This window comes from Orycteropus afer, unplaced genomic scaffold, assembly GCF_000298275.1.
Source record: "Orycteropus afer afer isolate SDZICR_OR568_19922 unplaced genomic scaffold, OryAfe1.0 scaffold00001, whole genome shotgun sequence".
NCBI classification, from domain to species: Eukaryota; Metazoa; Chordata; class Mammalia; order Tubulidentata; family Orycteropodidae; genus Orycteropus; species Orycteropus afer.
In genome coordinates this window covers 36106625-36120362 of record NW_006921588.1, presented here as the reverse complement: position 1 = coordinate 36120362, position 13738 = coordinate 36106625, and the positions used below count along the sequence as shown (strand labels likewise).

At 36.2% G+C, this 13738-nt stretch overlaps 1 protein-coding gene across 1 annotated transcript in view; it reads right to left on the bottom strand.

Annotated features, from left to right (window-relative positions):
• LOC103208233 (sodium channel protein type 1 subunit alpha) overlaps window positions 1-3576 on the bottom strand; it is a 123767-nt gene extending 120191 nt beyond the window's left edge. Inside the window, exon 1 of the mRNA XM_007953944.2 lies at window positions 3313-3576. Within this exon, the coding sequence (XP_007952135.1) occupies window positions 3313-3576 (264 nt within the window). The remainder of the gene's footprint in view (window positions 1-3312) is intronic.
• Window positions 3577-13738: the final 10162 nt, after the last annotated feature.

Genomic DNA, 13738 nt, shown 5'->3' with positions numbered 1-13738 from the left:
CATTTGGAAGTCAAATTATAGTGCCCCAGGTGGAATCAGCTTGGGGTAATTGGTAGTTGTAGGAGCTAATGTTATGCAAAGAAAAAATGTAAACTGGGGACTGTCCATATGACAATTCATGAAGTCTTAAGCATTTAACCATCATCTACTTTTCTCATTTTCTATTAAATTACTTTTGTGATAAAAATACCCTAATCCCAATGAAAATCAAAATAAACAACTTCCTCTACCCAATATAAAAATATAAAAATTTCTATTGCAATTGCATATCAGAAATGAATTGGAAATCACAGGTTCATGTATTACTCTCATGCCTCCTATTAAAGAGAGAATGCACATTTTTAGAACAGCTGATATAAAAGTATAATAAGTCTTTTTAAATGGTCCACAAGATAATTGAGTAATGAATATATTTTTTAAATATATAAAGTATATAAAAATATATTTTTTCATAGTTAATAAACTAATCTTTTGTACTACAGATCTAAAATACCTCATTATTTCCAGTAAAATGTCACATTGTCAAAACGATATTTCCTTCCATGGAAAGACTGAGTCCTTTGTAATTTTAAGAAGAACATGAGAAGGGAGAATTTTTCTGTAATAAAGAGTGGGTGAAGAATTTGAATGTATAGCCAAATGGTGCAAAATCAACCCAAGCTATGAAAGGAAACTGTGAAAAAATTGCATAAGAAAAAAAAAAAAGGTGTGTTCACAAGCCAAAATGTGCCTTGCTACACAGCTGAAGTAAGTAAACAAACAAAAAGAACCCAACCTGCAATCATGTTCTAGAGACTACTGGACCAGAGCTAATGTGATATGGAAAATTCTGTGCTTAAATTCTGATAGCACTGTTATTTCACAGCACTGTTATTTCATCCCTTAATTCTTACCATGGACTTCTGAAGGTTTAAAACCTTTGAGGGTATGGAAAGTCCTCATGCTTCCATGTACCAGGAATGTTCATGAGATGGTTTCTATTATTTCTTTGGTCACTACTACATTATCATTGGGAGCTCTGGTAGCATAGTGCCTAAGGCACTTGACTGCTAACCAGAAGGATGGAGTTTCAAACCCACCAGCCACTCCTCGGAAGGAAGATGGGGCAATCTTCTGTAGTGATACTGCCTCGGGAACCCAAGGAGGGGTCGCTATGAGTTCGGGTCCAACTTGATGGCATATAACAACAACAAAAACATTTTCATTGAGCATGGCTGAACTAACAATTTTACTAGAATATTTGAACATTATATAATTTGCACATTTTAAACTGGGACAAAGAGGATAAAAATACGTGGGCATATGCCATCCGAAAATACATCATCGGCAGTGACATTCTGACATTGTCTTTGTAAAAGATCAAGGAGAGCTTTGATGTGGTTTTAGGTTGTTTCTGTTTATGTTAATTTCTTATATGTATATAATATACTTTATTGTAAAACATTAATTTAAAAATGCATTGTGCAACTGTTTTTATAGTCTGTTTGCTTTTTTTATTCTATGTATTATTAAGAAAGAAATGGGAGAATTTGTATATTGGTTAAAATGGCAGCCTTATTATTGGACTTGAATTAAACGTGAGAAAAGATCTGGGCTTAACTGATGTTTGCATATATGAACTCACTCAGCCAGCAAATCCACACAGTGCCCCTGTTTACCATAGTGGGAAATATCATCCTATTAAACATTTCCACAACTGACATTTCCACCATTCTAGACCCTTTAGTAACACCAGGAGTACTGTGTGTGCCTACTTAATTGTTTTAATTATGATCATCCTGCCAGTCTCAGACACCGAGATCACTAAAATAAAATTTTCATCAAAAAACAAAATAAAGTTTTATTATTTTTCAAAGGCAAAGAATTTGCTAAATGTTCCAACTATAATCAAACTATAGGACAAATTAACTCAGAATTTCAGGGTATTCTTCAATACCAAAATAATCCAATTATGTAAGAAAAGTGTACAAGAAAAGTAGATGCAACTTGTAGAAAGTTTTAACACATAAAAATACAAAGAAGGAAATTGCAAACATGAAGCTCAATCACTTGTTCTCAGTAGTAGTTATTCAGTATTTCAGCCCTGTGAAAAGTTTCATTTGAATTGCTGTTGAGTGGCTTACATTTGAAGACTTGTCTGATGTCAGCTCAATGTGAAAGAAAGAGATGTGCCTTACCTTGAGAAAAACTTTCTGATAACAATATGTTTCTCTAATCAGGTTGTTCTACTTGTACATTGTGACTTATTCCAAAATGTTTTCCATCCTGACACAATGTGCATTTGAAGATAAGGACAGAAGATGTTAAAGGTTAATTTGGATATGAACCCAGCAAAATATATAAGGGTTCCCTCAGCAAAGGAGTCTGGCTGGATAGTCATTCCAATAGAGTTAGTCTTTTACAGTTAGCTTTTAAGGACTTCCTTTAAACAGTTTGAAAGTGTATATGTAATTTATTTTCCACATGCCTTGATATCATCTTTGTTACGTAGCCGTAGCCTTCATTATAAACCAGTCATGGATTGTTTAGGTCAGGGATAATCTTTCAAGACAACAACTTTTATCCTTCTGAAAAGTCTTTAACTTTAAAGAAAAAATTGATTGAATGCTGGTTTCCACACGATGAATTGCTGCCCTTGTCTACATGTATTGGTTTGTTCCTCTCAAAACATTCATTTATTTCTTTATAAAGGACACAGATAAGAGCTAGGATGCTAGACTGCATCCCTGTTTGATGAAAGGTTAGGCTCAGGGGTGGTTTTAATCAATTTTAGATGGTGGTTACCACATGACAGAGGTGGGGCTGGTGCTATCTGTTGGGAGAGAAAAGTTGCTGAGGATAAAATGAGTTAGTTTGTGTTAAGCACTTAGAACAGCATCTGTATCATATTGTTAAATATTATACTTATATAAATATAAATATAGCCATAGTGGTGGTGTAGTGTCTAAGGCATTTGACTGATAACCAGAAGGCTGGCAGTTCAAACCCACCAGCCACTCTTTGGAAGGAAGATTGGGCAATCTACTTCTGTAGCAATACTGCCTTGGAAACCCAAGGAGGGGTCACTGTGAGTCAGATCTTACTTGACAGCATTGAGGTTTTTTTATCAGTTACATTCAGGACAGTTCCATCTCTTGTGCTTAATCAATTTGTTCCTCATATACATGCATGGATATATGCAAATACGTGTCACTTCTTAAACAGAAGGGTACTTAACACTTTGTGCTAATTCAGCATGTGTTTATGCTATAACTGTCCAAGGAATGCAGTAGGCAATTTAACAGCAAAATATGCCTGATAGAAAACACTCACTTTTTTATTGATATAGTACGGGTCCAGGTCCTCCAAGGGCTCTGACACCATTCCTGGAGGAATGTCTCCATAAATAAATGGAAGGTTCTTTCCAGCTTCCAAGTCACTATTTGGCTTTGGGCCATTTTCATCATCATCTTTCTTGTCTGGTTTGGGATTCTTAGCCTTTTCTTCTGCAATGCGTCTTTCAATAGCCGCAAGAGATTCTCTGGTGAAGAAGTTGAAGCTGTCAGGTCCTGGTGGTACAAGCACTGTTTGCTCCATCTTGTCATCCTGCACATTTTAATTACCATTTACTCTGCATATGAAAGTGCTGAAAAAAAAAAAAAAAAAAGACATTTTAGGAGATTAAGAGATGTTAATATATATAAATTCTTATCAGGAAATATGAGAGGATTAAAATTTTTGTTTTCACTTTAAATTGAAATCTAACTTTTTAATATAAATTTTAACAAACATGTTTTATCTGTTGGGTTTTATTAAGCTTCCCATGTTTATCAGTTCTTGTGCTTTAGATAGAGGAACTATGCAACGAGTTAAGAAACCAAACCAAAAACCAAGCTCACTGCCATTGAGTCAAATCCAATTCATAGCGACCCCTCCTTGGGCTTCCGAGGCAGTACCACTACGGAAGTAGATCACCCAACCCAATCTTCTTTCTGAGGAGTGGCTGGTGGGTTTGAACTGCCAGCTTTCTAGTTAGCAGTCAAATGCCTTAGGCACTATGCTACCACAGTTTCTGAGTTAAGAAAAGAAGCTCAGTATCACCTTAAATAAAGGACATTTGGCTGATGAACATCATATCATTAACAGACTTTTTATTCTGTCAACAAGGATGAAGTGGAAAGGGACATGTCTCTGAGAGGATATAAAATCCACACCTCTTGCCCTGACAAGTGGCTCCTGGTCCAACTGGTCAGAAGCGTTTGCTGTAGCCAGCCTTAATGATCAATCAAATACTCACAGCCATAATGACAGGACTTTCATCTATTCTGAGATTTGAGATGACTGGAACTTGTTCACTGGAATAGCTATGCGAAGGTATGCTTACTTGAATACATAAAGGAAGACATGGTCCAAGGTTGGGCAAATGCCATTTATTTTACTAAGAAGGCGATAAAGACTAGGCTGGAAAGAAATTCATAGCTTGGGGGATGAGGAGATGAAAGCTGTAGGTTCAGGAGAAGCAAGATTCTCCCATTTCAGGACATATGATCAGGAAGAAGACAAGAAGTTCAACAGGAACTAGATGTGCTTTGTCTTCACCAAATCATGATACCCTTGCTGATTCTATAATCACATAGTGCTATCATACTATGAGGACCTGAGGCAAAATACCCAACTCCACACAGCAGAGGCAACTTGATCTGGTGCCAGGGGCCAAATTCCAAATGTATTATTTTAAAGCATATTTAATATGAGCTCAAATTTCACAGATATTACTGAGCCAAATTTTCCTAGAGCCTAAGCTACCATTTAGCCATGATTTTTATATGGACATTGCATTAACTCATTAGGGTAGCAAGCCAAGATGAAGTTAATTACAACTTCAGGGCAGGAGAATTGCAGTAATACAATTGCATATATAACTACTTTCTGAGGTGTCCAGCAGGGTTTCAAATTTCACTGAAGGAGGTTCCCTTTGATGTGAGGTTTAAGAGCATATTTTTTTTTCACCAGTTGGCCACAAAGAATAAAGAGATTTAGACTCGGATCTAAATTTGTACCTCAGTCTATTAAGTGGGCTAAAAGAGATTTTGACTATCTACTTGCAATTAGCTTAGGGCCCAGAAGAATAAGCTGGCTGTAAACCAACAGGAAACAAATGTTCTGTCTTAAAACTTTAGTTCCCTATGTTGTTGTTGTTGTTATTTGCCATCGAGTCGGCCCCAACTCGTAGCGACCCCTCCTTGGGTTTCCGAGGCAGTATCACTACGGAAGTAGCAATACCCAACTTTCCTTCCGAGGAGTGGCTGGTGGGTTTGAACCGCCAGCCTTCTTGTTAGCAATCAAGTGCCTTAGGCACTATGCTACCAGAGCTCTTCATATACATATAGTTCCCTATAAGCCATGAGAAAAAAAATGGCCATTCATTTATTTGGGAGTAAAAGTTCAGATGATGCATTCTCTAGTAAGAGATGTATTCTGGTGTAGATATTTGTGGTCTTTATTTTTAACTAATTTAGAGTTTTTTTAAAATAGAAAAAATACATAAATTAAAAAATTTAAAAAGATAGTGTAAAATCCCCCTTCTATGCTTACTCCCAGCACCCAGTTTCCCCTCCCAGAGGCATCCACTGTTACATGTCCCCCCAAGTATTTTCCATGTATGTAATAAGTATGTATTATTTTGTTTAAAATAGGTATAGTCTATTTTAAAAAGAGACAGAGAGGAACTCTGCTGTTCAGTGCATTCCAACTCACAGTAACCTGACAGGACAGGGTAGAACTGCCCCATAGGGTTTCTAAGGCTGTAATCTCCATGGGATCAGGCTGCCACATCTTTTTCCCTTATGTAAAATCAAACCCAAAACTAAACTCACTGCCATCGAGTCGGATCTGACTCATAGTGACCCGTCCTTCAGTTTTCGACGCAGTATCACTACGGAAGTAGATTGCTCAACCTTCCTTCCGAGGAGTGGCTGGTGGGTTTGAACCACCAGCCTTCTGGTTAGCAGTCAAGTGCACTATGCTACGAGAGCTCCTAAAATTAAAATTATTGGAATATAATTTGCTTTTATGCTTAGAAATTTCAATAGGAAAATCTGAACAATTCTTACAAGCACTAAGAAAATTAGATGTCTAGGTTCAAAATTAACATAAAAAAGTAATATTTTTTTATATGATCAACAGCCAGTTGAAAATGTAGAAATTTTAGAAATTTTCTGTTTGTAAATACCCAGGAAAAATTTAAAAAAAAACTTTGAATAAACCTAAAAAGAAAAATAAATTAATAGAAAGCTTATAACATTTTCTTCATTAGAAACGCAATATCATAAACATATCAAATCTCTCTCAGTTAATTAATTAAATGCCGCTCTAGCAATAGTAAGACATTTTTAGAACTAGACAAACTTATTTGCAACTTCACATACAAAATTAAGCAAACAAAAATAACCAGAAAATTTCTTATTGAAAATTTTCATTTTAAATTCCTCTTTTATGTAAAAGCTATTTAAGAGAAAGAGATTAAAATTTCCAATGATAGAATTTTTCACCTGATATGGTTATTTATGTTTAGTTTAACTGCATTATGATCCAATAGTATAGTTAGTACTTTTTGTCTCTCTTGGAAATTATCGAGACTTCCTTTTTGCCCTAATAAAAGTGGTTCTTTTAGTGACTTTCCCAAGAATGCTGAAAAGGAGTTTATTTTTTGTTCTAAAATTGTAGAGTTCATTATATCTCAATTAAATTACCTTTTCTCATTATGTTATTTAGATCTTCCATATCTGTACATAATTTTATTCTACTTGATCTATTTTAAGTTGAGAGAGTTGAGTTAAAGTCTATCATTAATGTATTTTATTTATTCTTGCAGTTCTTATTACTTTTGTACTTTGAATTCTGATGCCCTTTTATTTGGTGTCCAGATATTGTTTATGATGAGATCTTTGGAGAGGATTAAACACTTTACTACCTTAAACAGTCCTTCTTTGTCTCACTTTAATTTCTTTTCCTCTGAAGATATTTTGACATCCTACCTTCTTCTTGTTTGCATTTCATCCATATGTCTCTGTCAGTCCTTACAGTGTCATTCTTTCCATTTCATTCTTTAAGTACTTCCTTTAATATGTATATATTTAGGTTTTGTATTTAAGTATATTTGAAGTATACATGATCATGTGATCAATCAATGTCTTTCAAAGAAAATGTCACATTGGTGTTCATTATCCACGAAGTTGTGTGGGTGGACCAGAAACAGTTACTAGAAACCTTCCCATTGTCCTAGGTATAGTTCCTTTGAGAAGAGGCCTACAAGAAAATTTCCCTTGCCATTGGCTGTCAGTGCTAACTAGAGAAGTAAACAACCAGAAAGTAGAAGATTATCATATTACACCAACAACTATCACCTGAAAGGAATTATATACCTACTTATTATATAAGTTATTATATTTTGTTGTTGTTGTTATGTGCCGTCGAGTCAGACCCGACTCATAGCGACCCCTCCTTGGGTTTCAAAAGCAGTATCACTATGGAAGTAGATTGCCCCATCTTCCTTCCGAGGAGTGGCTGTTGGGTTTGAACCACCAGCCTTCTGGTTAAAGTCCAGTGCCTTAGGCACTATGCTACTAGAGCTCCCCAAGTTATTATATAAGAATGTGGAAATTACCAAACAATATCATTTATATCACACACAAGTAAAATCTTGCGGAAGATAATTCAAAAATGGTTGCAGCAGTATATTGACAGGGGACTTCTAGAAATGCAAGCTGGATTCAGAAGAGAATGTGGAATGAAAGATGCCATTGCTGATATCAGATAGATCTTGGCTGAAAGCGAAGAATACCAGAAAGGTGTTTATTTGTATCTTATTGACTATGTGAGGCATTTGACTGTGTGAATCGTAACAAATTATGAATAACATTGAGAAGAATAGGAATTCCAGAGCACTTAATTGTACTCATGAGGAACCTACACGTAGATCAGGTACTGCTGTTTGAACAGAACAAGGGGATATTGCGTGGTTTAAGATCAGGAAGGGAGTGTGTCTGAGTTGTATACTTTCACTAATTCAGTCATTATGCTGAGCTAATAATACAAGAAACTGGACTATATGAAGAAGAATGCGGCATCAGGATTGGAGGAAAACTCATTAATAATGCAGATGACACAACCTTCCTTGCGGGAAGTGAAGATGACTTGAAGAACTTGCTGATGAAGATTAAAGACTACACTCTAGAGTATGGATTACATGTCAACATGAAGAAAATGAAAATCCTCACAACTGGACCAATAAGCAGCATTATGATAAACGGAGAAAAGATTGAAGTTTCAAAGATTTCACATTACTTAGTTTCACAATCAACACCAATGGAAGCAGCAGTGAAGAAATCAGACAATGTATTGCACAGGGCAAATCTACTGCAAAAGACCTCTTTAAAGTGCTGAAGAACAAAGATATCTCTTTGAAGATGAAGGTGCACCTAACCCAAGCCATGGTGTTTTCCATAGCCTTAAATGCATGTGAAAGCTGCACAATGAATAAGGAAGAATGAAGAAGAGGTGATAATGCTTTTGAGTTGTGGTGTTGATGAAGAATATTGAAAGTACCATGAACTGACAGAAGTAACACATCTGTCCTGGAAGAAGTGTGGCTGGAATGCTCCTTGGAAGTGAGAATGGCCAGACTTTGTCTCACCTACTTTGGTCATGTTGTCCGAAGAGACCATTTCCTGGAGAAGGATATCATGTTTGGTAAGTGGAGGGTCAGCAAAACAGGGGAAGACCTTCAACAAAAGATGGATTGACATAGTGGCTACAACAATTGGCTCAGGTAAAACAAGGATTGTGAGGCTAGTGCAGGACCAGGCATTGTTCTGTTCTGTTGTACACAGGGTCACCATGAATTGGAGTCAACTCAATGGCACCTAAAAATAACAACAACCACTGACATAGACTCTGCTAGAAAATATAGAAAAAAATAATGAGTTTTCCATTTAAACTAGGGAGGAAACTTCGATTCTTTATCCTAAAAACTGACAGAACACTTTAGTCAGTGCTAATTTATGAACTCTACCTTATTAGATGATGTAGGTAGGGGCAGGAAACACATAATCTGTAGCTTTGACTTAACAGCTTTTCTCTTTACATGAGAACTAGCATCTAATATGTCTTTGAGTTGTCAGAGGAGTCTTTGCTCTTCGCAAAAGAGATCAGACAACATAACTTTTTTGGGGAGAAAAGACTTCAAACAGACAAATTTTCTCAGTGAATTTGAATATATATTTAGACTAAATAAAAATGAGGTCTAATTGTGCTTAAGGAATTTGACTGCTAACCAGAAGGCTGGAGGTACCAACCCACCAGCCACTCCTCAGAAGGAAGGTTGGGCAATCTACTTCTGTAGTGATACTGACTCGGAAACCCAAGAAGGGGTCACTATGAGTTGGGGCCGACACCACGGCACACAACAACAACAACAACAGGTGCCATTCAAATAGGAATATCTATGAATAGCTCAAAATGAAGTGTTTCATTTTCACTATGGCATTTCACACAGAAGTCTTAAACAAGAAGGCAATCTTACAAATGCTTTGTATTTGAAGAAATTTGGTCTTCCATACATTAATCACTATTCAAATAAAAATATAAATAGGTTGCTTTGTTTTAATTCAGGGAACATTACTTCGTTTTCTCTTAAAGACCACTGACTCACAAAAAGATCAATAAAGAATGTAAAAAACTAATTTTTTAAGTATATAAGAAATGCAAGTATTTGTTTAAAAATGAAGAACAAGGAATATATAATTCTTCTGAAATAATATAATATTTAATTGGCAGGAGAAAACTTTACTTAGTTCCAAAATAAAACAGTTGTTCTAAAAGTAAAGGATGTCATAATCAGAAGTTACCTCAAAATTAAAGGCCAATGTCCTCATTAGATAATAAATAAAGAAGCAAAACCTTGCCCATAGTTGCACATGAATTAGTGCTAGAGCAACGGAATGGAATCTAGATAGCCTGACTTAGAGTCTATATTCATTTGAAAACCAGTGGGGCGTTACAAAAACATATGAAACATAAATTTGAGGGAAAAAGTGCAATATGGAAGTTAAAGGAATAATAACATCTTCACTGAACATTAATTATGTGCAGATATTGTTCTAAGTGCTTCAGTGCTATTAACACATTTAATGAATATCTGAGGAAGGAGATAGGCCTCTGTTCCAAACACTGTAATTTGTTCCTTGTCATGGTGAACGAAAGTTTAGCAGAACTCTCAGAAAGAAGATCTCTGCTAGTTTGGAAGACAGATTGACTCAATTAGATATGTGAACTCAAACTATCTTGTTTTCTACAATGGACAAAGGCAGTTAGGAGTTGGATACATATATGACAATTTTCTTGCCAACTCTGTGCAAGAAGTTGTAACCTGTCTGCAATTGGGAGGGGGGAACCCCACAAACCTACTCAGTGAGCAAAACTAACTCATGGGCCATACTTTCAGTATCAAAAGTCAACAAGCTTGCTATGATAATGTTTAAGATCAATTATTCTATCTTTGACAACACCACCTCCAGTTTTGAGTGTCATTGTTAAATATACCTGAAATCCAAAATTTACTTACTCATCTTTCCCCCAAAATTTATTTATTATTTAGAGAAGTATGCTTCTTTCTCACGTCTGATCTTTCCTTTCAGGTGGAAGGATCTCCCTTCTATATAATTTCTGATATTTCTTCATTCACTTACTGAAAAACTAGGCAGGCCTGGTGCAGCTCTGCCCTCTTTCCTTTGGGCAGCACTTCTGTCCATGACTATCAGGCTTGGGTGGGTAGTTCTGCCTAAATTTGGAGTTTAGTTAGCAGGGTGTTTGTTCTTTCATACAAACCTACAGTGTCCTTAACAAATCTCTATCTACTATAAAGGTGATATGTTGTCACTCATCTCTCTTAATCCTCTGATTCATTTTTCTATTAGTTCCAGACCTGGGTGAGAAAAAAAGATGCTATTTAATACTCCCTCAGAGACCCCCACATCTACAACTTTTCATTCTGATTCCATTGTGGATTTAGGAGAGGAACAGTATAATGAGGTCACTTCTCATGAGACTTTCTTTGGTTCAACTATGTCCTAAAATGCCTAAATGCTTTTTTCAAAGTCTGAAAGTAATGACCCTGCTCATTCCCTTGTCCCCTCCCAACTTGTTTAGATAATTCTCTCTCTTCTCCAAACTTCCACTGGTACTACTCATGATCTATTAGAATAATTACTATTATTTTATGCCTTGTCTGACCCTGGGAGAGACAGGGGGAAAAATTCATTGATCAATTGCTAGGTGAACTCAATATACAGTTTTGTGTTTCCTCAAATTGCAGTTTTATGTTTTGCTTCACAGGAAAGCTCTGGTGGTATAGCGCCTAAGGCATTTGACTGCTAACTAGAAGGCTGGTGGGTTCAGCCACTCCTCGGAAGGAAGACTGGGCAATCTACTTCAATTGAGATACCACCTCAGAAACCCAAGGAGTGGCCGCTATGAGTTGGAATGGACTTCACAGCAGTAAGTGTGTTGTTTTGTTTTGTTTTACAGGAAAGAGTATATAACCAAAAAACAAACCAAACTCACTGCCATTGAGTGGATTCTGACTCATAGTGACCCCCACCGGGTTTCCAAGGCTGCCAGTCTTTATGGAAGCAGACTGCCCCATCTTTCTTCCATGGAGTGGCTGGTGAGTTCAAACATTGACCTTTTGGTTAGCAGCCAAATGCCTTAACCACTATACTCCTAAAGCTCCTTAGACAAAGATAAGTAAGTCATAAAATCAAGAAATGAGAAAAGTTGAATGAAAACCTAGTGATCATATAACCTATCCCTCTCATTTAATTTAAAACAAACTGAATGAAAGAAAAATGGACCTTTGTTTAGAATTTATGGGCTTCCTACTTCCAAAATAAATATGTGATATGTCCAGGGACACACAGCTTGTTAACAGTGGAACTGGAATCAGAATTTATCTCCTAACTCCCAAACTAGTGCATGTCAGTTCTTAACAGTTAGAAAACAGTTTTAAAGTATTTATATGATTTTAAACCTAAATAAAATGTGTGCAAGTATAATACAAGTAGCTAAGTTAAACTATTATTCACACAAAGAAAATATATTCACTGAAGAAACCCAAAATAAATCCAGTAAACAAGATATTTTGGCAGAAATGGAGACTATCTTCAAAAATTTGAAAAATAGGACACACCAAAACAGATGATGTTGCTGTTCGTAGTTTCCTGGAGTCAATTTTGACTCATTGTAACCCCACGTGTAACAGAATAGAATTGTTCCACAGGATTTCCTTGACTGAGCTCTGGTGGTGTAGTGCCTAAAGCATTTGACTGCTAACCAGATGGTTGACGGTTCAAACCCACAAGCCACTCCAAGGAAGGAAGACTGGGCAATCTATTTCCATAAAGATTTACTGCCTTGGAAACCCAAAGGGGTCACTATGTGTCAGAATCAACTCGATAGCAGTGAGTTTGGTTTTTTTTTTAAATCTTAATGGAAGGCCTATCATCCCCAGTACTGCTGGGTGGTTTGAACTAAACACTTTTAGCTTGAGAGTTGAGTGCAAAGTCTTTGTGCCATCTACGGATCATTTAAAAAATTGTATTATATAGGTTTAAAACCTGATGGAAGGAGCCCTAGTGACACAGTGGTTAAAGCACTTGGCTGCTAACTGAAAGGTCAAAAGTTCGAACTCAGCAACACCATGGGAGAAATGATGTGGTGATGTGCTCCCGTAAAGATTTCAGCCTAGGAAACCCCATAGGGCAGTTCTACACTGTCCTATAGGGTTGCTGCCAGTCAGAATTGACTCAAACTGCACACAACAACAAACATGATAAAGTATATTTATAGTCACTTTATACTTTATGTCTAAAATTTTATGTTTTGCTAAACCTAGTTATTTCCAATTGTCAACTAAGCAGATGACTTTATGTTCTCTTTTTAAACAGTAATGTATGATTAAACTGCCTCCCTCAAATCTCCACAAAGGTTAACACCAAGTTATAAAATACTTATGTAATATTTATGTATTTTTATCCACCATGTATTATTTAATTTAATGTGGAGAAAAGCATGCCTGCAATTCTGTCCCTAAAGTGGTTTGATGTTCATGCTAAGAAGAAACCAAATAGACTCCTGCCAAAATGACTGCCAGATCCTTGTAGAGTTCCATTACTATTCTTGGATGTAAACCATCTTGGCATGGGAATTCGTGAGGAAATGTTTCAGTTCATTTTAGGCTGTTCCTGCTACTAATTTTACAAAAGAACATTACTGCCAATAATATTAAAAATAACTAGGTAAGATGTTGTTCTTATAGTTGTGATCTCAAATAACTATTTTTTAACACCCAAGAAAGAAATTGCTTTTTTACATAGAATTTCCTAAACCTAGGAAAAATTGTTTTATAAATTTCTTTTCTAGAAATAATTTAGCAGCTCTGGTGGTGTAGTGCCTAAGGCATTTGACTGCTAACCAAAAGGCTGGTGGTTCAAACCCACAGGCAGCTCCTCAGAAGGAAGGTTGGGCAATCTACTTCTGTAGTGATACTGCCTCGGAAACACAAGGAGGGGTCGCTATGAGTCGGATTTGTATTGGTATATTTAAAGCAAAAAGTCTTCATTTTATTTGGTTTTCAATAAAGCACCCCCCCCTTTTTTGGGGGGATTAACTGAATATATCTCATCCATGAGCTTTAAATATT